At 42.6% G+C, this 23,905-nt stretch overlaps 1 protein-coding gene across 3 annotated transcripts in view; it reads right to left on the reverse strand.

Moving 5' to 3' along the window:
- The window catches only part of cep350 (centrosomal protein 350), a 32,037-nt gene extending 8,446 nt beyond the window's left edge, over nucleotides 1–23,591 (reverse strand). Inside the window, exons 1-31 of one of the 3 annotated variants that reach the window (XM_035175894.2) lie at nucleotides 23,232–23,591; nucleotides 20,773–20,861; nucleotides 20,576–20,619; nucleotides 20,304–20,412; nucleotides 20,035–20,194; nucleotides 18,403–19,052; nucleotides 18,156–18,269; nucleotides 17,563–17,691; nucleotides 15,980–16,099; nucleotides 14,103–14,845; nucleotides 13,830–13,945; nucleotides 12,064–13,097; nucleotides 11,676–11,820; nucleotides 11,286–11,455; nucleotides 10,973–11,144; nucleotides 8,971–9,155; nucleotides 8,606–8,769; nucleotides 7,965–8,075; nucleotides 7,675–7,815; nucleotides 7,394–7,533; nucleotides 7,160–7,261; nucleotides 6,834–7,051; nucleotides 6,491–6,705; nucleotides 6,062–6,340; nucleotides 5,584–5,733; nucleotides 5,283–5,443; nucleotides 3,504–3,626; nucleotides 1,617–1,867; nucleotides 1,270–1,469; nucleotides 771–924; nucleotides 73–233 (exon numbers count right to left, since the gene is read on the reverse strand). In XM_035175894.2, the coding sequence (XP_035031785.2) occupies nucleotides 73–233; nucleotides 771–924; nucleotides 1,270–1,469; nucleotides 1,617–1,867; nucleotides 3,504–3,626; nucleotides 5,283–5,443; nucleotides 5,584–5,733; nucleotides 6,062–6,340; nucleotides 6,491–6,705; nucleotides 6,834–7,051; nucleotides 7,160–7,261; nucleotides 7,394–7,533; nucleotides 7,675–7,815; nucleotides 7,965–8,075; nucleotides 8,606–8,769; nucleotides 8,971–9,155; nucleotides 10,973–11,144; nucleotides 11,286–11,455; nucleotides 11,676–11,820; nucleotides 12,064–13,097; nucleotides 13,830–13,945; nucleotides 14,103–14,845; nucleotides 15,980–16,099; nucleotides 17,563–17,691; nucleotides 18,156–18,269; nucleotides 18,403–19,052; nucleotides 20,035–20,194; nucleotides 20,304–20,412; nucleotides 20,576–20,619; nucleotides 20,773–20,857 (6,546 nt within the window). In that variant the 5' untranslated portion in view covers nucleotides 20,858–20,861; nucleotides 23,232–23,591. Of the gene's footprint in view, nucleotides 1–72; nucleotides 234–770; nucleotides 925–1,269; nucleotides 1,470–1,616; nucleotides 1,868–3,503; nucleotides 3,627–5,282; nucleotides 5,444–5,583; nucleotides 5,734–6,061; nucleotides 6,341–6,490; nucleotides 6,706–6,833; nucleotides 7,052–7,159; nucleotides 7,262–7,393; nucleotides 7,534–7,674; nucleotides 7,816–7,964; nucleotides 8,076–8,605; nucleotides 8,770–8,970; nucleotides 9,156–10,972; nucleotides 11,145–11,285; nucleotides 11,456–11,675; nucleotides 11,821–12,063; nucleotides 13,098–13,829; nucleotides 13,946–14,102; nucleotides 14,846–15,979; nucleotides 16,100–17,562; nucleotides 17,692–18,155; nucleotides 18,270–18,402; nucleotides 19,053–20,034; nucleotides 20,195–20,303; nucleotides 20,413–20,575; nucleotides 20,620–20,772; nucleotides 20,862–22,224; nucleotides 23,209–23,231 lie in introns of those variants that run through there. The other 2 variants (XM_035175897.2, XM_035175899.2) reach the window with 2 other exon arrangements.
- Nucleotides 23,592–23,905: the final 314 nt, after the last annotated feature.

Below are 23,905 nucleotides of genomic sequence, written 5' to 3' on the forward strand. Positions count from 1 at the left end.
ATGGACAAATACACACACACACACGCAAGCAGACAATTTAGTTTAAACATCTAAAAACAACAACACATTTACCTCCAGCTGCTTCAGCAGGCTGGCCTCCTTTGCCTTCAGTCGCTCCTTGTTTCTCTTCTTCTGCTCTTTTTTCAGCTGGCAGGCCATAAACTTTCGTTTTCTGAGTTCTTCCTTCAGGGCCTTGATACGAGTCTCTATGTCACTCTGGTCTGAAATGGGCTCTGAAGGCAAAGTCAGATGAAAAATCACAGTTAGAATGTGAAACAATTGCCAGACCTCTGATTAGCAACGGGTAATCCAACTTTGTGCCCAATCGAACTCAGTCCCTACCCAGTTCTTTGAGGATTACTGTACATTTCCTTCATTAAGAAAGGTAAAATTTGTTATTGTGTATGTTGCTTTGGCTTGTTCACAATGAACAAACAGTATTACAAAGATGAAAGGTTTTAACAGCAGCCTGAAAATGAATGAAACACATTTCAGCTTCAACACCAGGCCTGCAAAACTGTCGTTGGTTGTGCGATAACTAAGTGCAATGCAAAGTGTTCCCTCTTTCTATCACACAGCTAAGCAGGTCCGGTATCAGGGAAGTGCTTGCATAATGTATTCCTGGCAGCATCACATTATGCCTGGCTACACGGTGCCAGCAATATAGCTGCATTATGTCCACTTTCTCTGGTCTTCTCTGAGAACAATCAGGAACCATACCTCCAAAATGTGTGTTCAGTAAGTGTGTATTGAGTCATTGGGTTACTCACCAGTCTGTGCGGCCATGGGGGAGTCAGTGGGCTGAGTGCGGGCCTGGATGATGGTCCGAGAGGAGGAGTGAAGCTGCATCTTGGTCTTGCTGCTGCCGTCGGATGGAGAGGCGGCAGGGCTGTGGCTTCCTTTGAATATAGACGACTGGACGGACTAAACAGGAGGAGGGGAAATGAAGGGAATATTACTTCAGGATATGAAAACAAAGTGAGATGGACGGAAAGAGATGCTTGGATGAATAATTTAAATGCCCAGTAATCTAAAAGTTACCCATTACCCATAATGCGATGGTTGTATTTCATCTTTTAGTGAAATTTTGAACTCGCACACTAATCGTAACAATTAAAGTTGCCTGAAACCTGTTCACAATGATAAACTTTACTTTCTTCAACAAATAAGGTCAGTCTTTGAAATTGAAGCAATATATACGTTCAAAATTAAACACTACCATCAAGGACGTGGGACTAAACAGAGAAACATGACTGCATTAGTGCGTACTTGTCTGCCAGGTGATGGAGAAGCTGAAGAGAAGTCGTGGGTGTAGTTTGCAGGGCTGCTGTGGACGGAGGCCAAAGGTGTTTCACGGACTGACACAGGTTTTGCCGAGGAGGGGCTTCCTGGTTGCTGGGACCCCAATCCCTCCGTGTGTATACTTGACTCCGGTGCTGCTGAGGAACAGTCGCCCTCACTCACATAATCTAAACATTAAAACACATGAAGTCATTTTATTTGTTAATATTTTCCAAACCATAGGATGTGTTGTCCATTGAATTTGCAAATGCAATTTCTTCTTATTTCTTTTAAATCATCAACAGCTAGAAAATTAAAGACCCCTGTTGCTTCACCTCTCTCGCTGTCAGTCCTGGGTTCTGAGCTTTGATGTTTACCGGGACTCATGTCAGAGATCTCCTCTTTCTGACTCTCTGGCACCTCACGATCCTTGTGTTGAGATCTCGTCTTGTCCCAGACAGCCAGGGCTTCTCTCTCCATCCGACGGACCTCTGCCTCTTCCTGGTCCAGCCGCTGTTTCCACTGCAGCAGCTCCTCGGCATGTCGGCGCCTGTGCATCAGCTGCTGCTCTCGCTTGGTAAGGAACCTGTGGTAAAGTTGAAGGGGGAAAAAGAAAGGAGAGAGAAAAGAATGGGAGATCGAGGAAGATGGTGAGTGAGAAAGAGGATGAGGTGGCAGCGATGAGGGGAGAGAAGAGAAGTAGACATTTAGCATAAGAGATGTTTTACATGGCCGAAGCAAACAGAAGCAAACAGACCCAAATCACCTGGACATCCAGTTTTCACAGCAAAACCACCTCAAACATCTGTCCAACACTCAGAGACGCAAGCACACACACACACACACCTGATACATGCTGAGAATATTCATCCAAATATTGACGTGTACAAGCACCCATCAAAAAGAGATGACATGTCACTCAGGTCAAAAGAAGAAAAGAAAAACAACAGCAAAAATGTCAGATTCATGCATCAGTTTGGAACCCAGAAGGACATTGATTGGGTGTAGTCTCTCTCTCACACTCTTCTTTCTCTCTCGCTCTCACTCACACACACATATACACATATGCACACACACACACCACACACACCACACACACTCTTAGAATAGATAGAGGAGAAAAACTTAAGCACAGACGGTTACATCTCTTCAGTATGACCTCCTCCATTTAGCGCACTCCTCTTGCCAATAAGGATAATGAATAAACAATGGTTCTGTTCTGCAAAATAATTTGTAACATTCAACTCACACTGGCTCACTTATGCGTACATATCTCTGCGGATGCCTATCAAAACAAAGTGCAGTCAGGTATAGCTGTCATGTAATGGGGTCTCCCACAGCTATGGGTGCCATTACAGTGCAGTATTATTTAGCCCTAATCTAATTCAGAGCCTTTCCCCTGACTTAATGTAAACTGATGACAAGTCAGATACTGAAGAAACAGACCGTGGTGGGGTGGGGTTCTTTTAGTGCTTTCCCAAACTGTATTAAAGCCAATGGCCATCTGTACTTATTATCCCATCCTCTGCAACAGCTACCTAATAAAGAGGGATAGTTAAGATTTACTAGGCTCATTAAAGAGATAGACCACTCTATCTCTGGTCTGCGCTAAGAAAAAAAGTCTGTTACTTTAAAGTCATTGTGTGGTTCAATCTGAAAACATTTTGTATCAATAACTGGTCGGAGGCAGAGAAGGGAGATGCACAGCAGCTTATTTTTCATTCATTCATTCCAAGAGGCAAGAAATAAAGAGGGGAAGAGTTGCAAATCAAACACCACAGACATTAGTGAAATCCCAGCTTCGAGTCTGAGATTCCTATCGAACAAGGAAGGCTCCTTTTTTTTAATAAACATAACCTTTGACCTTCTTTCTCATCTCCAATTATCTCAACCTCTTATGGTTGAAAACAAGCATTAAAAGAATATCTTAAATTCAAAGTGAAGTTGTCAGAAGGTTAGATTATTTCAACAAAGCAGCTTTCCTTGGGCACTTAGCGCAAGCTTTCACTCAAATTCCTCGCCCCACAAATTCCATCCTGGAAGTTCTTAAGAAAACCAAACCACAACCCGTCAAATCACTCGTCATTCACCATCCCACCCACACAGGGTCCCCGTGCCAGTGGGTGAACACAAGCATGTTCCATATGGGGTGGGAGGTGAGGCGGGGGCAGAGCTATATAGGTGGAGGTGCTGGGGGAGAGGTAGAGATCACTGTACAGTACCTGACCAACTGGTTGTAGATAAAGAGCTGGAATTTAGGTTGGAGTTTGGGAAGACAGACACTGAGGGAGGCCCAGTGGTGGGCAGTGAACACAGAGAGGAAGTAGTGGACAGGAGAGCAGTGTCTACAACACAACAAGCACGCAACAGACAAAGTCAAGAGAGTCGCACAAAAGTGGGTGTGGACATGAAAACACAGACACACAGACACACACACGTAATATAAGAGGGGGACAATTGAAAACACGAGATAGAGAGGGATAAGACAGGTAGAGAGAAAGGGAGAAAAAAGAGCAATATGAGCAAATGTGGTTTTATTGAACCCATGGTGTCAGTCTGTCAGGCTTCTGGTAGAAAATAGTGATTTTAAAAGGAGGTGTATTTTGGAAAGCATAAACATTTAAACTGGTATTAGGACATAGGGTGAAATTCAGTATAAGAATGGGGGTGTGAGGAGACCAGTGCCGCACCTGCTTATAAAGGGCTTAAATAATTGCTTCACCAGTAATTCTAAAAACAGACTAAAGTGTGAGCATACAGTTACAGCTTTAGATAAAGTGAGTACAACTTTGTTAGTGTGTTATGTCAGGTTGAATATATAGAATGATTTAGTAAGGCTCATCAAACATACAGACAGTGGTGGTAGAGAGTGACAAATGGAAAGGAACAGATGTTTTTTTTAAAGGATCGTGGCAATTAAGCAAGCAAGAAGGCTGATAAATACATAATAATACAACGTTTTTTGTTTTCTGAGATCCTCTTAGTTGCTTAATTTAAAGATAACTGGTGATTCATCCTAATTTATAAAAGAAATAACAGACAAATCTAAATTGTTTTGCCAATTGTATCCAGTATTAATCTAAATAAATCCAGACCTTAAAAGAAGTGATACTATTGATTGATGACTGGCCAGTGTTTATAAATCCTAAACCCCAGAATAATTAACTGGAGCTATCCGGTCACAAGAGGCTCTAAAAATCACCTGACCGAAGCTGGTACCAACAGGAACTCCAAGTACAGTTAGTGACTGGCCAACACAAGAGGAAATTGATGTAATAAAGGCAATGGAGTGCACAACTTGTGGTGGTCTTATCTGGGAAAGAATCAGGATTCTATTATTGAAGGTTTGATTGGTAAGATTGATAGTGTTAGATTTATCTAAGGCTTAACGTTGTCAGATGTTATTGCTTTCCAACATTTGTTTAAGAGTGCATCAGATATTAGTACATTAGTACAGATTGTCCTGTCGTGTGCTTTTAGGTTTAAAAGGTTAGAGGGGAGTACTGCGGCAGACTGGATGCTTGTCTAGTCTAGAGGGAGGAGAACATGGAGCATGCTTATCTTCACATCCACACATTCACAGCACTTTAGACAGCAAGCAAAGATGGCATGGACTGGTATGACTGTTAGTTTCCATTAAGTTAGTAAGTGCATTTTTGTAAATGTAATTTTTTAATTAATCATGGTAAAAATGAATATTAAACAGCACAGTGCAGCACCTAATGCAAGGCAATTCAACTCATTTAAAAATTCAATTTATATCTTGTATATGCAAATGCTATAGGCCAAGTGTGCACTATGTCAGCCCAGGCTCTATGTTCAAGTATGTTTGGCCCCTGGTTGAGATCAGAGGACAAAAATGAAATAAAGACTAAAAAGAAAACTAGAAAACTTGAGCAGGGTAATCCTTCTGATCTTTTGAGAAAATAAGAAGAATGAAAGAAGCAAAAAAAAAAGGGGGAATAAATGGCAGCAGGAAGAAATTAAATTAAAGTGTTTACTTCTCATCCGTGTGAGTGCGCATCTTCTTAAGCTTCTGCATGATGCTGCTCGTCTCACTTCCAGAGATGGAAAGCGAGGGAGAGGGGCTGCGGTTATCATCAGCATGTCTCATGTTGGGGGAGGCCGTCTCCGACAGTGGTGCTTCTGACACAGGAGTCTCCTGGAGGATGGACAAACAGACAAACACAGGCAAATCATAAAAAGACATAATAAATAAGTTAGATTTTTGTATAACAAACAATATTGAACTGAACCTCCTTTATATAGTTTGTGGAGGTGGTTAGTGACTGCACTACTTACAGGTGGCGCTTCACCCCCAGCACACTTGAGACGCTCCTTCAGTCTGAGTGTCGAGTTTCTCATCCGCTCAATCTCCTCCTGCTGCTTCAGCAACAGCTGCCTTTCCTTCCTCGCTGCTTTGTTGGCCTCCTGAAGTCTCTTGATCTCAGCCTATAGGAACATGAATAAAGTGGGAGAGAAGGCTGGTTAGTCAGACCTGACATTAAAATCCATCCTAAGAGAGATCACAAGTGGAACGCGTTACAAATGAGTGTTTGGGACTATAATATGTGTTTGCTAAAACCAAATTATGCTGTTTTACTAGTCTTTATGGATGTGTCACTGTGTTTGTGCGTGCGTGTGTGTGTGTCCGTGTGTTAGTGCGAGTGAGAGATTAAAAGAGAGAGAAAGAGAGCGAGCAGAGTCAGGAGGGACTGAATCAATGACTGTGTGCAACTATGGAGAAAGACTTTGCCATTTTGCATCTACCCCCAAATACCTGCTCCTGTTGTAGTTTCATCAGAAGGCCCCTCTGCTTCTTCCTGAGCGGTGGCATTTTGTCGTCCTCTCCCTTGTCCCTCAGCCTATTCTTCTGGTGCTCTAGCCAGGCCAGCTCAGTTCTGGTCTTCTCTTTAAGAGCCTTCTGGCGAAGATGCAACAGAGAGCTCTGGTGCTGCAGCCTTACTTCCTCGTCCTTCATGTACTGACGCACCATGTCCATGGTGAACTGAGAAAAGCTGTCCTGACCACCAGAGAAGGCCATGTTTGCATCTTGAGACTAAAGGAAAAAAGAGGAAACGGTTAAGATCCACTGCAAGTGATAGGTAGGAGGGAGACAAGTTAAAAGCGAGTGAGAAGTATAACTGGCAGGAGGGATAAAGCACACCATAAGTGGTCACATGTTTGTGTGACTGCGCTGCCCTCTCACCTTGAAGATGTTGTGTGCCCCTGAAACCAAAGTTGTGTTGTGATTGGCACCATCATCCTCCGATTCCTCATGGTGTCGTGACTTTTTCTCTATGGTTCCTCGGCGATGCGCCTCAGACGGCAGCAAAGAACGGAATGATCGCTCTTCTATCTCATCCTCTGTCATGGATTCATCAAACTTGAGGGAGTACTCAGTTGCCACAGACGTACTGTCTCCTTGGGGATCAGAAATAGCAAAGGTTAAGTGAACGCATTCAAATTTCAACTACACAATATTGAGTGTGAAGACATGAAGAAAGGCACGCCAGCTTTTTAAACTCTGTTTCATGCTCATCATCCAGCACCTTTCTCATCCACTATAGAGGCGATGCTGTCACTGCAGAGGGAGTCATTTGCTGCCGTAGGAACTTCCTCCTCTATGGAGCTGCTGCCTGCTTCCCTCTCTGTCCTCCCCTCGGCTCCCCCATTCCTCCATTTGCCCTCTCCTGCTTCTTTCTTTGGTTGTTCTCTGTGGTCTGAGGAGACGTACGATGGGGTATTGAGGCTGCTAGAATTGTCTCCACTGAGGAAAGAGGAAAACGAAAGATTAAGTGTCTCTTTTGGATTTGCTTCCTCAAATCCAAATGCAAAACTAATGAAACTAATGCTACAAGAGAGGCCTGAATGGTACCTCAGGTTGGGTCTTCTGAAAGAAAGCGAGTCAGACTGGCTGTTCAGTGAAGACAGAGATTCATCTGGCTTGGCCCTTCTGCTCGACACCTCACTCTGGAAGCTGTAAGACAGAACAGAGAGGACACATTTAAAACAAATTGTAGTTTTAAACATTTCCAACACTTATGTAAGTGCCAGGGTATAATCTATAACTAGTAATCTCATACTAGACAAACAGTACAGTTTACTTTACCTATCAGAGTCAGCTTGATCTTGTTGCTGCTTCGTATAGGAGCTCTCCTGCTCTTCCCGCTGGTCCAACATGGAGGAATCTGCAGCAACAGGAGCGACAACCAAGGCCCCCGCTATCTGCGACCGTGCCAATTCTGTCATCTGACAGACGGGAATATATAGAGAACAAATATTCATATTTATTGTTATTTCCTTGCTGTAACTCAAAAATCTATCAGCTTTTGTTATAAAATGAAGACATGGGCTGTTTTCCAGGCAGAGGGGAAGGCATTGATTGCTAACCTCCTTGATGTGTCGGGCAGCATCGGCTGTGTACCGTGCTGCCTCAGCCTGTTGACTCATCATCTTAGTAGTTGCCTCCTGGAGGCCTTCCAAAGTCTCTTTTTGGTTCGCTGCCAAACTCTCCTGCAGTTCTGTATGAGCCTGGACGAAACCAAAAATAAAATAAAAGTAGTTCTAACATGGACTTGGAAACGTGAGGGAAACAACACAGAATTGGTCTTCAACAAATATGCATGCATTTAACTATATGGATATGTGTGTGTAAGAGAGAGAGGTCTGCATGTTTATACCCTGGCCACTCTCTGCCGATTTTCCTCCATCTGTAGCTGTGTCCCCAGGGCTTCTCTTTCAGTCTTGATCTTCAGTTCGTAGAGGTCACGCTCATGGCGCTGCTGCTTGGCCTGCGGGGTCAAAGTTCATATTGCAGCTCATTAAGAACATCAATACAGAATCGTCACAGTGAGGCAGTAAATCAGTTTATCATGTATTGCGGACACAATAATTAAAATCAGGTTTCTAAAAAGCAAAAACCAGAGGAAATTGCTTAAGTGCATTTCCATTGATGAGGCTCATTACACCACAGGCAAATACTGAAGAATCCAAGACTAAAGTGGTGCCAGTGACAAAATACAGTCCTAACTGTTTTACATGATTAATACAGTCTACATCGTTAATATTTTGTGTGTGAATATGGTAAATACAGAAATATTATCAACTGCGAGCAGCTAATTTTGTAACTTATACCAGTTACATCTAAAAGGTATGTTATCATCCAGAAGAAAGGTTAATTAAGGAATCTGAGTACAATTTAAATTTAACTTACAATAATACAACTTCTGATACGGAAATACGCCAGATACTACTAAAACAACTACAAGTACTACTACCACTATTTATTATTACTACCATCAGCATCTACACTCCTGTTTACCTTTAGCATTTGTGCCAAATTGGCACTGTCCTGTTGAGCCATGGAAACACCGATCAGCCTCTCCATGTCGCCCAGCTGCCGGACCGACTCTTCAACAGACTCCAAGTAGTGGAGCTCTGCTGCCATTCGCTGCTGCAGAACAGCAGGTGAATACTGTAGTTCACCTGGGAGAAAGACAAAGGCGGACAAGGTGAGAGAAAGTAATGAAGCCATTTGTTGGTGGAGAGTAGCCCAATGAGAGCAGCATGATACACAAATAAGCCTGATGAGCATCAAAAGAAACAACCAACTTTTTCTTTGTTATTTTAAGGGACATCCTTTCTACCGACATATTATCTGTTATTATATCAATATGAGGTTTTTACCTGTGGTCCTGTTCTCTACTCTACCACTGCCAGCTGAGTTGCCAGTGCCGATGTAATCTGAGCCACCTTGTACAGGCTCACTGAAAGAGTCTGCTCCTGGAGGAGAACCAGGGTCTGGAGAGCCAGAAGGAGAAGCATGCTTGGGAGTCACCGCTGAAGCGGACATCTTTCCATCCAGCGCCGAACTACAAATGCAATGAAAAAGTTATGACATGTTATTTCTCACAGTGGTTTGAAATTTGAACCAAAACAGATTTTCTTCTAAATGTGTATGCTTTTGTTCTTTGGGTTGATTTGATACTTTTTCAGGTTATGGGGGATCTGTATATATCTGATAAGATAGATATTCCATAACAGTGGTACTGACTGACAAAGCTAAACTGTGAAAAGTTGATATTTAATATGTGAATAATGGTACCTGATGTAACAAATGCTACCATATCAATTTTAAGACAGTTTGAAAATTGGATTTTAAAATCACTGACAGTTCTGTGGCTTTACAGAGTGTTCTGAGCGCTTTGAACCGAGGGGCAGGTTGACCAAATGCAAACCCTCAGATTGACTGAGGCAGCATAACCCTGCTGTGAGAGGCCCAGACGATGAATGGCTATATTGTGCTGCTCCGAGATGATTGGAGGCCAAGACGATGTCAGAGAGATCAGAATACATTCTACTTCCCCATTAAGAATTGTAGACAGTGGCGTCATTATTCTCCAATGATAGCAATCAAACTAACAAACTAATAATAATTATAAGAAGAAGAGGAAGAAGAAGAAGAAGAAGAAGAAGAAGAAGAAGAAGAAGAAGAAGAAGATAATATTGCCATGTTCTCAATGCTTAAACAGTTAGCGGTTGTGTGCACAGAAACAGATATGAATACAACCTTTCAAAAACCTACAGAACTCTTACTGCTACCCATAAGCTGTCCCTGAAGAACTGTTTATATGTTTTATTGTTTTAAGTCACCACCAAAGTTAAACAACAACTCACTATTTAAATGGTGCTAAGGAGACACTGTCTGTCTGAATGTCTTGCCCTCTTACATACAGGCTCCACAGAATGGCAGGAATCTGCCACCTGGGCTTCAGAGAACCATTAGACGGCCCAAACTTTTCTACTGGGGACTGAGATTAAAAGAAAAAAAACCTCTCTCCTTTCCTATGGCAGCAGGCCCAAGCTGCGGTGAAGCTGGCTGACCCGACCAACCACCCTGCTGGCCTCCAAAACAAAATAACCACTGTTTTCTGTCTTGGGTCGAATTGCAGCCTCCTCCTGTTGCCGGGCACTGCACGGCTGCTTAAACCTGTGAGTCCTCAACAGAGCAGCAAGCCACAAGACTGTTTGGACTGGCAGTCTAAACTCGGGCTCTATGGTGTTGTTTAGTAATAGGTCATGCCCAGATAAATTAACCTTTGGCTGATTACAGTATATACCAAGTGGAATTTTTTCAGAGGTTGGAACAGGAGCAACTGAAAAGAGCAAATGCTGAAAAGATCTCATTCATCCTTGAGTGCTAATAGATTTTAACACTCCATTTCAGATTAGCTTGGAAACACTTGGGAGGAGAAACAGTGTGACTGGTGTGGCTTTACAGGTTCATTTCAATGTTACTTTAAACATATTCATCTGTATTTAATGAAAACTTAAGTTTAAATTAAATAATTTAAGAGGAAGAAATTAAAAAAGAGCCAGAAAATAAAGTAAGCCAAGTGGGTGAGAGGGTAATTTAGACTTGTGGGAACACTACTCAACATTTATGCACTTGTTGTGTGTGCATGTGTGTGTGTGTGTGTGTGTGTGTGTGTGTGTGTGTGTGTGTGTGTGTGTGTAAGCAACAGTGGATCACAGTTTACATGATTCAGTTTGATGCTCTTTACTGGAAAAACAACAACACTCAGACCTTGGAACCTTGCAGATGGAAAGTTTTTTCAACTTTTAAACCACTCAAATAAACCAGAAATAAAACCCTTCCTCTCTTTTATAATCTCTTGAGGATCATTACCTTTGGTGAGGATGCCCTAAGAGTTCACCGGAGAGGACACTCCTAGCCTCGCTGTGGGCAGAGCTTTTGTCTGAGCCCTTCTTCCTGGAGTCGGAGGATAAAACCTCTGACCGGGGTGAACAGGGGCTCCTCCGCTCTTCCACTAAAGTGGCATCACTCTGGTCTGATGTGCCTGTAGAGAAACTCAGTTAGAAAGTGCTGCAGACAGATTTGACACCGCAAATGACCGTACAGTGGCAATTTAAATTAAAATAAAAAAATATAGAAAATTCAGACTCGTATCAGGACATCGTGCAAAGATACGGATTCTCACCTGTTCTTCTGCTGGAGTACTTTGAGAGGGGTGAGGAGCCAGATGTTGAACCAGAGGAAACACGTGGTGAGTGAGCAGATGAGTGAAAGGATGAATGGTGGGAATTGATGCCTCCTCTAATTTGCTCATAAGGAGACCTTCTCATCAGCTCCTCAAAGTGACTGTTCATACTGACAGAGAAGGAAGAGAAAAGTGTGAATTAAATTATTATTTAAAACATTTAGGACCTTTGATATTACACAAAAAAACAATATGTCATGTTTGCATATCCTCATTATTATGGTGATATAATTACCCTCCCTCTAAAAAAAAAATATCAAAAACTGCATTAGCTTTTCATCTGTGTGACATGAACGCCACCTAGTGTTCACATCCAGTCTTTCCTTTTACCTTGGTGATTTGGAGCCTCTCGTTAATTGGCCGGTGGTTTTGCTGCTTTGTGATGATGACACAAAGTCATCTTCATAGACCGCTGCATCTCCGAGGCCATTTCCAGAGGGATGGGATTGGGGAGAGGGAGAGTTTCTCTCACTCGCTATTGTATCAAGGTGGAAACAAAACAGACAGATTAGAAATATTTATGACATTGTCTAGACTGACAGTGAGTCATTATGTGTGGTTGGTTTTTCTGCAAACAATGTTTATATGACAAATATTCTGTGTAGCTCTTTAAGTTATATTTGCAATTCTACATCCAATACAGCAGTTTTTTTCTTTCTATCTCAACAATTAAAAGAAAGAAAACTCCACTCGCATATTTTCTCACAAGTAAACTGACCTTTAACATGCCCATGAAGGTTCTTGGTGAAAATGTTGATTACGCTTAAAGGGCTTCCTTTGTTCAGCTCTTCCCAGGCCATTTTACTGCAGTCCTGCTGAGCAAAAGGGGGGCCGAGAGCGGAGCACTTTGCTGCCTCCCTCTGGAACTCAGTCAGCCGCTGGTAATCCCTTCTCCGACCTGCACAGTACTCCGCTGCCTCCAGGTGGTCTGCTGGTCGAGATACACGATTGTGGGAGGGGCGGGGAGGGCTGGCCTCATCCTCTGAGAAACTCCCTTCACTCAGTATGGGACCCTCACTGATTGAACTGGCACTTGAGTCATGGAGAGCTGTCTGATTCTCCATCTTGTCAAAGCCGCTCCTTTGGGCCATTTGATCAATTATTTCTACCTTTTCCAAGCCGTTGACCAAATTTCCCCTTTCTTGTATATAACTGTTGTGAATGGGCCCCGTTCTGTCGCCATAATTTGTCTGTGGACTGTTCAAATTGATTTGTACACTCCTCCTTTCTTTCTGTCTGCTAAGGGTGTGCAGATTGCCCACTCCTGGAAGAGCTGTGCCATCATATGAACTATGACCTGTGCTCGTCAAAATCCTCTGGACACTAAATGCCGCATCATTGTTTTCCGTGGCAGCTGTTTCTGCCCAGCATCCATCGTCAAGATAAGCCTGAGAGGGCAGAGGAGCCAAAATAGCATCCATGTCAACTGAAGTTGCCGTACCATAGTTGACTCCTTCCCCAGCAATCTTCCGTGCCTCACTCTCTATACGATTGGATAGGGATGCGGCTGTGGCCTTGAGGGCCTCAATGCGGGACATCTTGAATGGCGACCTGTTGGTAGGTGCTGTAGCCGGCCACTGGGTGTGGTTGATGTTACTGGCAGCCACTTCCGTCTCCAGCCGGAGAAGCTGAGAGAGAAGATGGTCACCATAAGGAGCTAGCGTACTGCCACTGTGTCGAGCTGTGGGTCGAACAGCAGGGCTCAGACGGTCAGGCTGAAGAAAAGAGGAAACTCCAACATCCAGATCGTCCCTGCAACAGGGAAAGCAAGAAAGAAAGGGTAAAAAAAAAATTTAAAAAAAGAGGGAAAAGGGTATAAACAACATAAAATCGAAGATCAAATCGAAGACAAATGTTTAAATCAACAAGAGAACTTTCATTTTACTGGCTCATAATCTATTCTGGGTATTTAAATTGTTTTTCCTTGACATTCATGTCTGCATTCCACAGCAATAAACAACAACATTTATTTAAATAGAATGTATCTTATAGCTATAATTATGAATTCATCTTTTTAAAAGCCTGATACATACAGTAACTGTTAATGTCAGAGCACAATGAGGCTTGCAAAATCATGACAGTACACAGATGGAAAACAATAAATCAAAGCAAACATAATTTCTCCAAATACTCAGAGGGCAATGATTGTTATGTGTAACATCATTATATACTGTAATCTTCACTGTATTATATATAGATTTCATAATATTAATAGTGCCCTATGGTGTTTTTGTTAAATCATGTACTAAAATTGAGGGGAAAAAGGCTTCTGGGGGACTTGCAAGGGGTTTTCATAAGAAACAAGCATCTGAGAACAAGCAGCTGCTCTGTTTGACAGAGTCAGGTGATCCCACCCAAACTTTATTTCCGAGAGATAGAAGATTTGTGTGGTGAAGTTGTTATTCTGGTGAGTTAGTGAGCAGAACAGAGAGTTTTGTGAGTATGTGTGTGTGTGTGTGTGTGTGTGTGTGTGTATCTGTGTACCTGTACAATGGAGCCGGCTGATCATTTAAAGACCTGTCGCTGCTCGAGGGGCTAAGTGGGGCATCTAGTCTTTTGTTCTCTTTGTCAGACTCCCCAGAGGGCTGGTACATTGGTCTCTGCGGAAGAACACGTAAACAAACATGTTAAAACACAGATTTTCTTTCAGTTCTTTTAGAGTTTATTGACACATTTAAAAAAGGTAATAATTCTGCCCAGGATTCATATATTGTTACAGTGATTGATAATTTATAAAATGTTTTGTATGTAGAATACCATTTGACTAGAAGGAGCCGCAGGGCGCATCTGTGTGACGTCCTCGCCGAGCTCGGCCTCCTCCAACAGCAGTTTGTTGTAGGTCTCCTGAAGTCGCTTTTGTACAGGAGCCACAGGTGGGTCGATGGGAACGGCCACTGTTCTAGCGACTTCTCTTTGCTTCCTGTAGAGCTCCTGCAGTCTCTGGTTTCTCCTCTCCGTCTCCTCCCTCAGTGCCCTCTTCTCCTCCGCCAGACGCCTCTTTCTCTCCTCTTGTTGCCGGATGATGTAGTGGCGAACGGCATCCGCATCATAGTGTCGATTTTTGTGCCCTGTATCAGTCATGTTGGCAGACTCTGGTCTGTGTGTGGTGGGGCTGGCACTGCGGCATCCTCTTGAGGAGCTACCTGTGGCCGCAGGAGTTCCCCAAGCAGACATTGGAGTTCTTGTTCGTGACCCTGATCCCCCTCTCCCTCTCCTACCACTGCTCCCTCCTCGGGACCTTTGCCGGGCCCTCTCCTCCTTCTCAGCTGCTTTACACTCCAGCTGAAGGTCATCAAGTATTCCCTGAATGTCTGCTGACAAAAGGTCTGTGCTTACACCCACCGGCGCCTTGTCCTGAGCCGCAGAGAAGCGGCAAGATGTGGTTGCGGAGGGGCTTTTTGACTGCTCCTGGAAACCACTGCGAGGCCTCTCTGTGCTGTTGGGTCGAGATCGTCGGCTGGATTTTGAGCGTGGCTCTGAACTGGAGAGGTGATGGGAAGCTGGCGGACATTTACAGAAAGGCAAGATGTTACAGTTCTAACCGGTAATCAATTCGATAATAGAAAGAAACATACACACAGATAACAGAGTATGCTGCTAAACAGAATTTTTTTTTTATCTAAAATTCTATGAACTACTTTGCTGTTTATCTATGATCAATGTCTGTAATAAACAGGTTTGTCATAGTTCAAAAAAAACACTGGATGCCCCAACATGTGACTGCAGCAAATAAAAAAAATCCTCCACAACTAAAGCACTAGACCCAGACAGAATGCGACTAAATAAGGCTTGGGGGGCTGGCTTGCCATGGCAACTCTAATCTGGGCCAAATTGAAGAGTTTACAGGATCTAATCCCACACTGTGTTCTTAGAACATGGTCATAGTGAGGCTCATTGCATCTCCCTGGCCCACTCCGCTATTCCCCAGAGTACACACACTGCACTGGGAGTCACCGCTGAAAAAAAAAAATCAGGCCATTTCTAATTGTGCATCCAACCAGAACAACCAGTCGATCTCTATTCCTTCTGGTCAATGGTACCCAGTAAACATGTAGCTAGAAAATACAGACGTACAAATAGACGGAGGTGTGTGTTTGTGTGTGTACATGTGAGATAGAATTTGATGGTGTGAGTGCCGCAGCAGCTACAGACTCTTCATTTATTGATATTATTTTGTCTGGCTCTATTGTCAGTCTTCATGTCAAAACTCTTTTCTATATTAAAAACTTAACAAAACAGATTTAAGTAAAAATGAGGACACAAGTCTAACAGACTGAGGAGACTGAAGATTGAAAGTCGGGAGTAAAACCTAATTTACACCTCAGTGAATCTAACCCAATGCACCATGGGACATAAATAATGCAGAGAAGACATTTTTGACACAAAGCTGAGACGTTTTCAGTAGCTCTTTAAATCCTAGTTGAAAGTTAATCGCCTTTGCTGTCTATGTCCTTTTTTCCCTTTTTTCTTTCTACTCCAAGAAGACCATTGGACAAATGATCACAGCAGAGATAAATGGATTTTATGTCAGCTGAGTCAGCTGTTAGTATCATAAGATTTGCTAACATAGCAAAATAAGACAGGGCTGTAGTAGTATGTTTATGAGGGTAAGAGCTTAAGTCTCCAGGTCCCACCTGTTCTGCTCAGTCCATCAACTGGATGGGATCTGTCATCTTCCCTCGGCAGCTGCGGAACTGGACCCAGAACCATCTTCACCAGCTTCTGGCCGTCCCGCCACGATGCAGGGCTGATCACTGCAGAGGAGGAGAAACACACATGATGTTGTTGATGAAGAGCATTGCAATTCATTATAGCTCACGCTGACCTTATGGAACATTGGTTTGCATATAATGTAGATAACAAGACATGTCACCGAGTAATACTGCAGAGAGCAAAAGATATGGAGAAAAGCATTTGATCAACAAGGTGCAGAGGTTTAGCAGGACAAAGTCAAATGGTCACTTAACCCAAACCTAATAATAGGAAAAAGAACATGAGACTTTGAATCACTTTCCTTTATCAAGTTACTGAAGGTGCTGTGTGGGAGAGGTGATTTTACAAAAGGAACATGCAGAGTATATTTTCCTCCTTGCTCCTAATAACAGTCATATACATTTGTTTTTATTCCACAAAACTTTGTTGTCTCTCAGCCCGGTACAATGAGTATTAACAGTTATTTATTTGGAAAATTACATTTCGAAAACAGCAGTGTCTCCTTTCACTTTGACTGTATAATTCTAAAGAGCAGTTCCTGGTAATGAAACTGCACATCCACTAACTAAGCAGCTGTTTTTTTCCTGGGTGGATGAGCCAACTGAACCTGGCCACAGATTTCAGGGAGCTATTTATAGCACTGGGCCAGCATGAAACAGAACCCAGCCAGAGACATGAGGGGAAACCAAAGTTGGAAGAAACTCATGAAGACACTAAGCACAGAGTGAAAGGGAGCTGGAGCACAGGATGTTGGGACAGTATTTTAATGCGAGATGATCACACCATCCTCACATCTTTATGTACCAAACAAAGCCTTGGTTTATGCCAAGGTCTGCACAGACACACAGGTCAAAATAGCTAGTGATCATGTTTACATGTGTGCCTTCAGAATAATCTGTGTAAATGAGGAGAAGTTTGTTTTCTCAGCTGTCAGAGGAAGGCTGTGTTAGCACAGTACGTTGCAATAGATCTTCTGTGTGGGCATCTGTAGCTACTTGCTGGTCACAAACAGCATGTCATACATACTGGGCATTTTTTCAGGGATTAGAGTCTTAACACAACCCCATCAGCCAGAAACAGCTCTAGCTCATGTACTAGAACCCACACATGGTACAACTGAGTCCAAGGAAAGAACACACCAAATACTGGAGTCCAAAAACTGGTCTTTGCTGTCTGTTTGAGGCATTTATGATATTAACTCATTTGGATCAAAAGTAAAGATTTTTTTGCAAGCAAAAGAATGACCAAATTATAGGAAATATATAAATAAAGATGAAAGCCATAATTTATCAGTCACAGACATTTAAACAGCAAAGCCAGTTGAGAAAAAGCTTCTAATCACATAGGCGGTTCAACACTTGGGGTTCTTGGTTTTCAGGCAAATTCACTGACCCGCAACAAAATCCTGCCATACTGTCACACATGCTTAGCTTTCCTCCTGTCACTAATTAAAAATAGATCAGAAGGCGGGTTGGCCCTCATACATAAAATAGGATTATTATACCTGGTTTTGCATTTAGGTCAGAGGCAGGGGCAGCTCTGTGGACCTTCCTGGTTGGTTTGGGGGGCCTCCTCTCTTTGGACCTGTCTGCTCCCTCTTCCCTCTGCTGCTGATGCCTCGATCTGGGGCTCTCTGTACATAGTAGACACATGCAGAGAATTAACCACAAAACAAATAAACTGGCATACAGTTCTCAAAATAGAAAGAACAGTTGGCTGAAAACTAAAAAAAAATCTGATATTGTTTCAAAGATTCTGAGCAGATCAATACGAATCTATGTTTTCCATATACTCTAGACTTTTTTTGGTACAGTCTATCCAAATTGATTTTTCCATGCAGATTGTCAGAATGGTGCATTCATGTGCAATCATAAACTTTTTAATCCAATGAAAATGTTCAGACATCTCTTTACTCAATACCATAGGGAACAAACAGAGACCCAAGCATTTCAAAGATCACCAATCACTGTCATTTCCCACATACAGTCAAATTCAGAGATGCTGTTACCCACGAGAGCCGTGGCCTCGGGCCAAAGCAGAAATTCTACGAAAAAGTACTAACAGCTATGAGAAGAAATGTTTGTGATGTGTGCTTACCAGCAAGCTCTCTTGACAGGTCCCTGTATACGTCCCTGCTGAGGTTAAGAAACTCCTCCTCCTTCCACACTTTCCCATCAGGGGTCCGAATCTTTGTCTCAGTACTGTTGAAACCTGAGCGCAAAAGGATAGAAGATTCAACCTGCAGCCCATGGTTTCCCACTAAATGGCTGAAATCTACATTCCCAAAACACTTAAGTATTTGAGAAAGTTAAAAGTAAAGGGTTGAATCTTATAGTGAAGTTACCTTTGTATATAGGAGCAGGGGGTGCAGCTGCTACTTTCCGTATTTTGGCTGTGGGTATGTTGTTGGTACCAGCTTTGTTAGTCCCCACAGCTGCCATAATAGGCTGCTCCAGAAAACCCAGCAGCCTCTCTCTCTCTGCAGCCTCCTCCAGATGTTGCCTCTGCCTTCGAATACGCTCTTTGAGCTTCTCCAGTTTATCATCAGGCTGATGTCGCCTTAGGTTTTCCAGCCTCTGAGAAGCCGAGCCAGGGCTGGTGGAGGGAGTGCTCTCCCCTCGGGGTACAGAGCCCGGGGCTGGAGCTAGACACGGGCTTGACTGTTGGCTGTCCATGCCCAGTTGTGCTTTGGGAGTGCTATCCTCCTCAGCCCCCTCCCATAAAGGAGATCTTACATCTGTGAGATGTGAATGGATTCCATTCGTTTTCAGGGTGTCCAACGCTGGCTGATCATTGAGGTAGCGGACCTTGGTGCTCTCCAGAGCTGAGGAGTGTGTGCTGTCCAGGTCCCTGTCCGTCTGCTTGTCTCTTGTGTCCCTCTGGTAGACCAGCTGGCTGAGCAGAGGATCTGAGGATGGGTATGAAGACCCTGGCACTGACTGCAGGCTGAAGGACTCCAGCTGAGCGGATGGATGTGGTGGAGGGGTGGCCCCTCTGGAGACAAACCAGATTACAAGGGATCAGGAAGAGGATCAAGATTTACTCTTAATTTACTGAGTGTACTGAATAAAACATTCATGAGTAGTCAAAGGGTAAAGGAGGAGGAAAAGACATTCAGTCAAGATGTCACTTCAGTTTAATGATTAATAATATTTTTAAGCAGTGAGTTTAATGTTTAATTTTTAAATTATGGTAATGTGAATCTTACACACCCTCACCGACAGACCGGAAGGTAGAATATTACTAGTGATTCTCCAAGAACAATAACATTAAAAAGGGGTCTGAATGCCATGGACTCATTTGTCATATGCAGGAAATAGTCAAACAATTCTGACATTTCATTTCAAATCCTTGCCTAATCTAATAACTAAAATTCAAAAACACAAATTGTCAGCAAATAAAAACATTTCAACTAATATAATTTACTTTGAATGTGCAACATATGTGCATTTAAAAATCAAGTAATTCTGTTCCCCCGAGTAACAAAACATCAAGGTTTGGAAGTGTTGCAAAGCCTTGAGCTACCTAAGTATCTGTAAGCTATTCAGCTGCAGATAGTTAAGCGGAGATGTCAAGAACATATGGTCTGTGAATACAAGTCTTGAAAATCCAAGAGCATTGGTGACTGACAGTTATTTAGGTGAAAGAGCTCTTCTGATGTGTCACATTTAAACAAGCACCTGACACATGATGCTAATGAAAATATCACAGGCCAGGTGGGCAATAAACACTGTCTCATTCACTGTCACTGTAGAGAACAACCACACAACACTAGATGACTGCAGTGGTATCATTCATTTCCATATCATTTAAAATACTGATATCATCATAATAATAATATTAGTATACATAAAATCTTGTGCTTTTTGCTTCATTTTCATAGAAGATCTGGAGAAAGGGACTATTACCCATGAGGAGAGATAAAGAGTGGTGACTCAGGGTGTTTCATAAATGCAGTATAGTGCAGTATTTATACCTGTATGATGCCAGCGGTTCCCTGAACTCCACACAGTTGTTCCTGCAGACATTGCTGTCCTGGGTGGTATTTCGCAGTGGGCTGCGTGAGCTGCTCTTTTCTGGACTCTGCTGACTTCGCCCCCTGCACTTTGAAGACCCTCTGTTAGCTTGCTGCCCATCTGAGGACAGAGAGGGCAATGTTAAAATTGTTGTGGATATAAGAATGTAATTTAACTATTTAACAATGCTATTTTGCAAAATGCAACTTTAAGTTTTGGAGTTACTCACCCCTGCAGCGGACAGTCCGGGACGCTTTGTCCTTGGGGGGGTCCATGACCGAGTGCAAGAGAACCCCAGTCCCTGGAACTGCCTCTATATGGTTTTCTATATGCCGCAACTACCCAGAGAAAATACATGTCAGCTTTCTTGGATTATGTGAGCACAAAAAGGAGCCATTTATCATTATTTGATATCACTGTCCTTATCCCTCAATTAGAGTAAGGATGGTAATTCTTTCTGAACAGAGTCATTCAGCAGAACACTCTTCTTATCTTACTTACAGCAGCTTTGGACTGAGCCAAACTTTTCCATGCAGTTGTCAGCTCTGAAAAAGAATAAATAAAAAATCCATTATAACACATGAGAATCTCCTGCTATGCAAAAAAACATGATACATCTAAATTGTGAATTTCAAATAAAGTAATTATAATAACTGAGAATAAACATTACTACAATTTTACTATAATTTATTACACACCTGTCCCAATATTATGATCGGTGAGCTGCTGAGCAGAGCTTTTGACAGACACCTCAGTCCTCCTGCTGCGCCTCATCTCTCCCATTCACCTGTACCCAAAATTAAACAGGCAAATAATTCAAACAAAATAATGACGGTTAAAACAAATGAGAGATCAACACAACAATTCATATAATGTATTCACTGTTGTACTATTCTATTGTATATCATATGCACAATCTGCAGAAAAATGCAGTGGTGTATCACAATCAGGTAAAATCAAAACAAGGAATACCAAAAAACGACAGAAACAAGTGTTAGAGACAATAAAGAAAAGCGACAGAAGAGCGAGCTTTAATTCACACCAGCCTGTTATGACAGCCCGTTGACAGCAGATTAATGTCACCATGCCATTTAAAACAGGTTCTACAGCCGAACATTCCTCAATAGATTTCTATGAGCAAAGGTAAGCAGCACTGTAGACACGTCAGCCATGTGATATTTACTTAAAAACACCTGTAAAGCTGAGTACAAGAGTCTGGTCCCACCTAGTCACTGCTCTCCTAATGCCAGTAACAAATGTTTCGTTCTAATTAGGAAAAAGTCTCACTGAGTAAACACTGTGTTAGTTAATCATACCTTGGATCTAAACAAGTACAATCTATAAGACCTCTTTCACAATCTGTGAGTCATAAGTAGTTTCCCAGAAGTTCTTTAGAAGTCAAACTTACTCATATAACAATCACATGATACAGCCCTGAGGTGGTCACGTCACACCGAGCGCAAACAGGAAGGAAACTAATGTTTCTGCATCAACAGCATTTCTTAGCAACAGCCCTCTGTGTTAACTCATAGGTATAACACCAATGACTGCTACATACACCAATCAGCAAACCAGATAGTGTTGACTGAATTATGTTTACTAAATCTGACAGCAGACATACTAAACATTTGGTGGGAGTTTACATCCAACTATACTTTGCACAATCCAGTCTCTGATATTTACTTACAACATATTTCACAATCCCTCCCCTGGTACTTTTTTTTTAACATTAAATCGGTTTCCTATTTCTAAATATGTATACTTGCACAAATACACCACAGCAAATCCCTTGTATGTGTACACATGCTTGGCAATAAAATCTGATACTGACATGACCGTTAAACGAATGTTATTAAAAAGGAACCAAAGTGGTCCGGCTGTCATCAAGACTATGAATTTAAGCTCACACCGTGATTTGAGCTTTAGAGTGCAGACGCCATTACACTTCCATGTAAAAAGCCAACTAATCGTCAGTACATCATGTTTGTGCAGACAAATGCCCTGATGTTATCTCCAGTCGTCAGCTGATCCCCAACCAAAGAGTCTACAGGCAGCAAGCTTGACACCGTAGCACTGCACACCGGTCCTGTGTTTGCTTTGTCGTTTTTGTAAAGTTCAATAACAACAAATGGTATGTTGAATTTACAAACTTGTCGAGAGGGAGGCGACGCCACCAGCGACATGTCAGGGGACGAAAAGACGAAGGCGGGAGAGCATTGAGTGACAAGAAAAAAGGAAAAGTTTTGCCGGTGGAGTCCGAGTTAGTTCCATTAAAAGCGAATATCTACAATCCAAGATGGCGCAAATCTACTTCTTTGCTCCAATAGCAGCAGGAGTGGCTCAGTGCTGCCACCGATGCGTGGGCGCCGCATCCCAAAACCATGAATGTAGGAACCGAGACTTGTGTAAAACCTGCTGATCACCGGAGTCACCACAGAGCAAACCGCTGCTCTACACACAGGTCGGACAGTGAAGAGACACGTGCCATCTTTGACCTAACACGGCTTCTATTGACATCAACTTCGATCGCCTTCTCCCCAGCGTATTAAGTCACGTTTATACAACTTTACATCGACCTGACGTCACACCTATGTCCCCAGATACGTCGCTGACAAGTTAAACTCTCATTCAGTCATTTAGTATTTTCAACATTTCACACAGAGAGGCTGAATTGTGTAGTTTCACCCTGATCATGCATCTGGATCTGTAAAAGGGGAAATCTGTCATTGGTGCTATTATTATTAAGCACGTTCATCTCTTATAAGACTTAGTTAAACATCAAGTAATGTCCATGCAACTCATATCAGAGAGAAATAAGCTGTGAAGGGCTGCGACTGAAACCCCGTGTCCAGGAAATACTCACAACACAAACCATCGTTTATCTACTTTCGGGTGTGGAACCGACAACCATTGTATTCTTATCTTTCAAATAACTGATTCTTATTTGACACCACCTCAACTTTTTCTTATAACCAAGTTTGCTTATCTGGCACAATCGCTGCATGTCAAAAGATTGTGTCTCCCACTCATTTTAACATCTGACTTCGAGATGACTTGTTTCCAAATGCTTTCGATCCAGGGTATAGTCGGGGCCGCCGCCAACTCGGGAGTTTGTCAACTAGTCAGAAACACCGCTTTTAGGAGCCATAACACGTACCAGCAGTGAAGTGATCCCCGGCGTCTAAATGTCCACATTCATGCCGACGTCCTCATGATAAGATCCTAACTTCTCCGGGCTGCTTCGGTTTCGATCAGCTGTATGTTTGCTAACGTTAGCGTTAGCCGGCTAACGTTAGCAAACCAATGCTAGCTCGCAGTTGTGCCAACTAAGCTAGCAACTTTTTCTAGCGACATGCAGCCATTGTTGTCGTCCCGCCGAGGGTCCAGGTGATCGGGTTCACAGCTCAGCCGACACACGCCGAGAAGGAGGTGTTGCTACCCGCCTCTGAGGTTACCTTTCCCGGGTTACTGTTGATGTTTCTCAACGGAGAAACTGGAGTAACCAGGACGGGGTAGTCGCTGAGACACCGAGATATCGCGAGAGTTGGACCACGTCAAATATCGGGAAGCCCCCCCCCCTAATAATAATAATAATAATATTAGTAATAATTATATATGTTATAACAATAAATGGATCACCACATATGTCATAAATTATTATTATTATCATTTTATTGTCATTATCGTCATTATCGTCATTATAATCATATAATTTTAACTAACGTACCAATGTGTGTCTATGATGAGGGTATAATAGTATATAATTGGCTATTTGACTGTTTAATAAATGTAATACTTACAGTACATGTATTGAATTGCCTAAAAGACTTC

This window comes from Hippoglossus stenolepis, chromosome 14 (genome assembly GCF_022539355.2).
Source record: "Hippoglossus stenolepis isolate QCI-W04-F060 chromosome 14, HSTE1.2, whole genome shotgun sequence".
NCBI classification, from domain to species: domain Eukaryota; kingdom Metazoa; phylum Chordata; class Actinopteri; order Pleuronectiformes; family Pleuronectidae; genus Hippoglossus; species Hippoglossus stenolepis.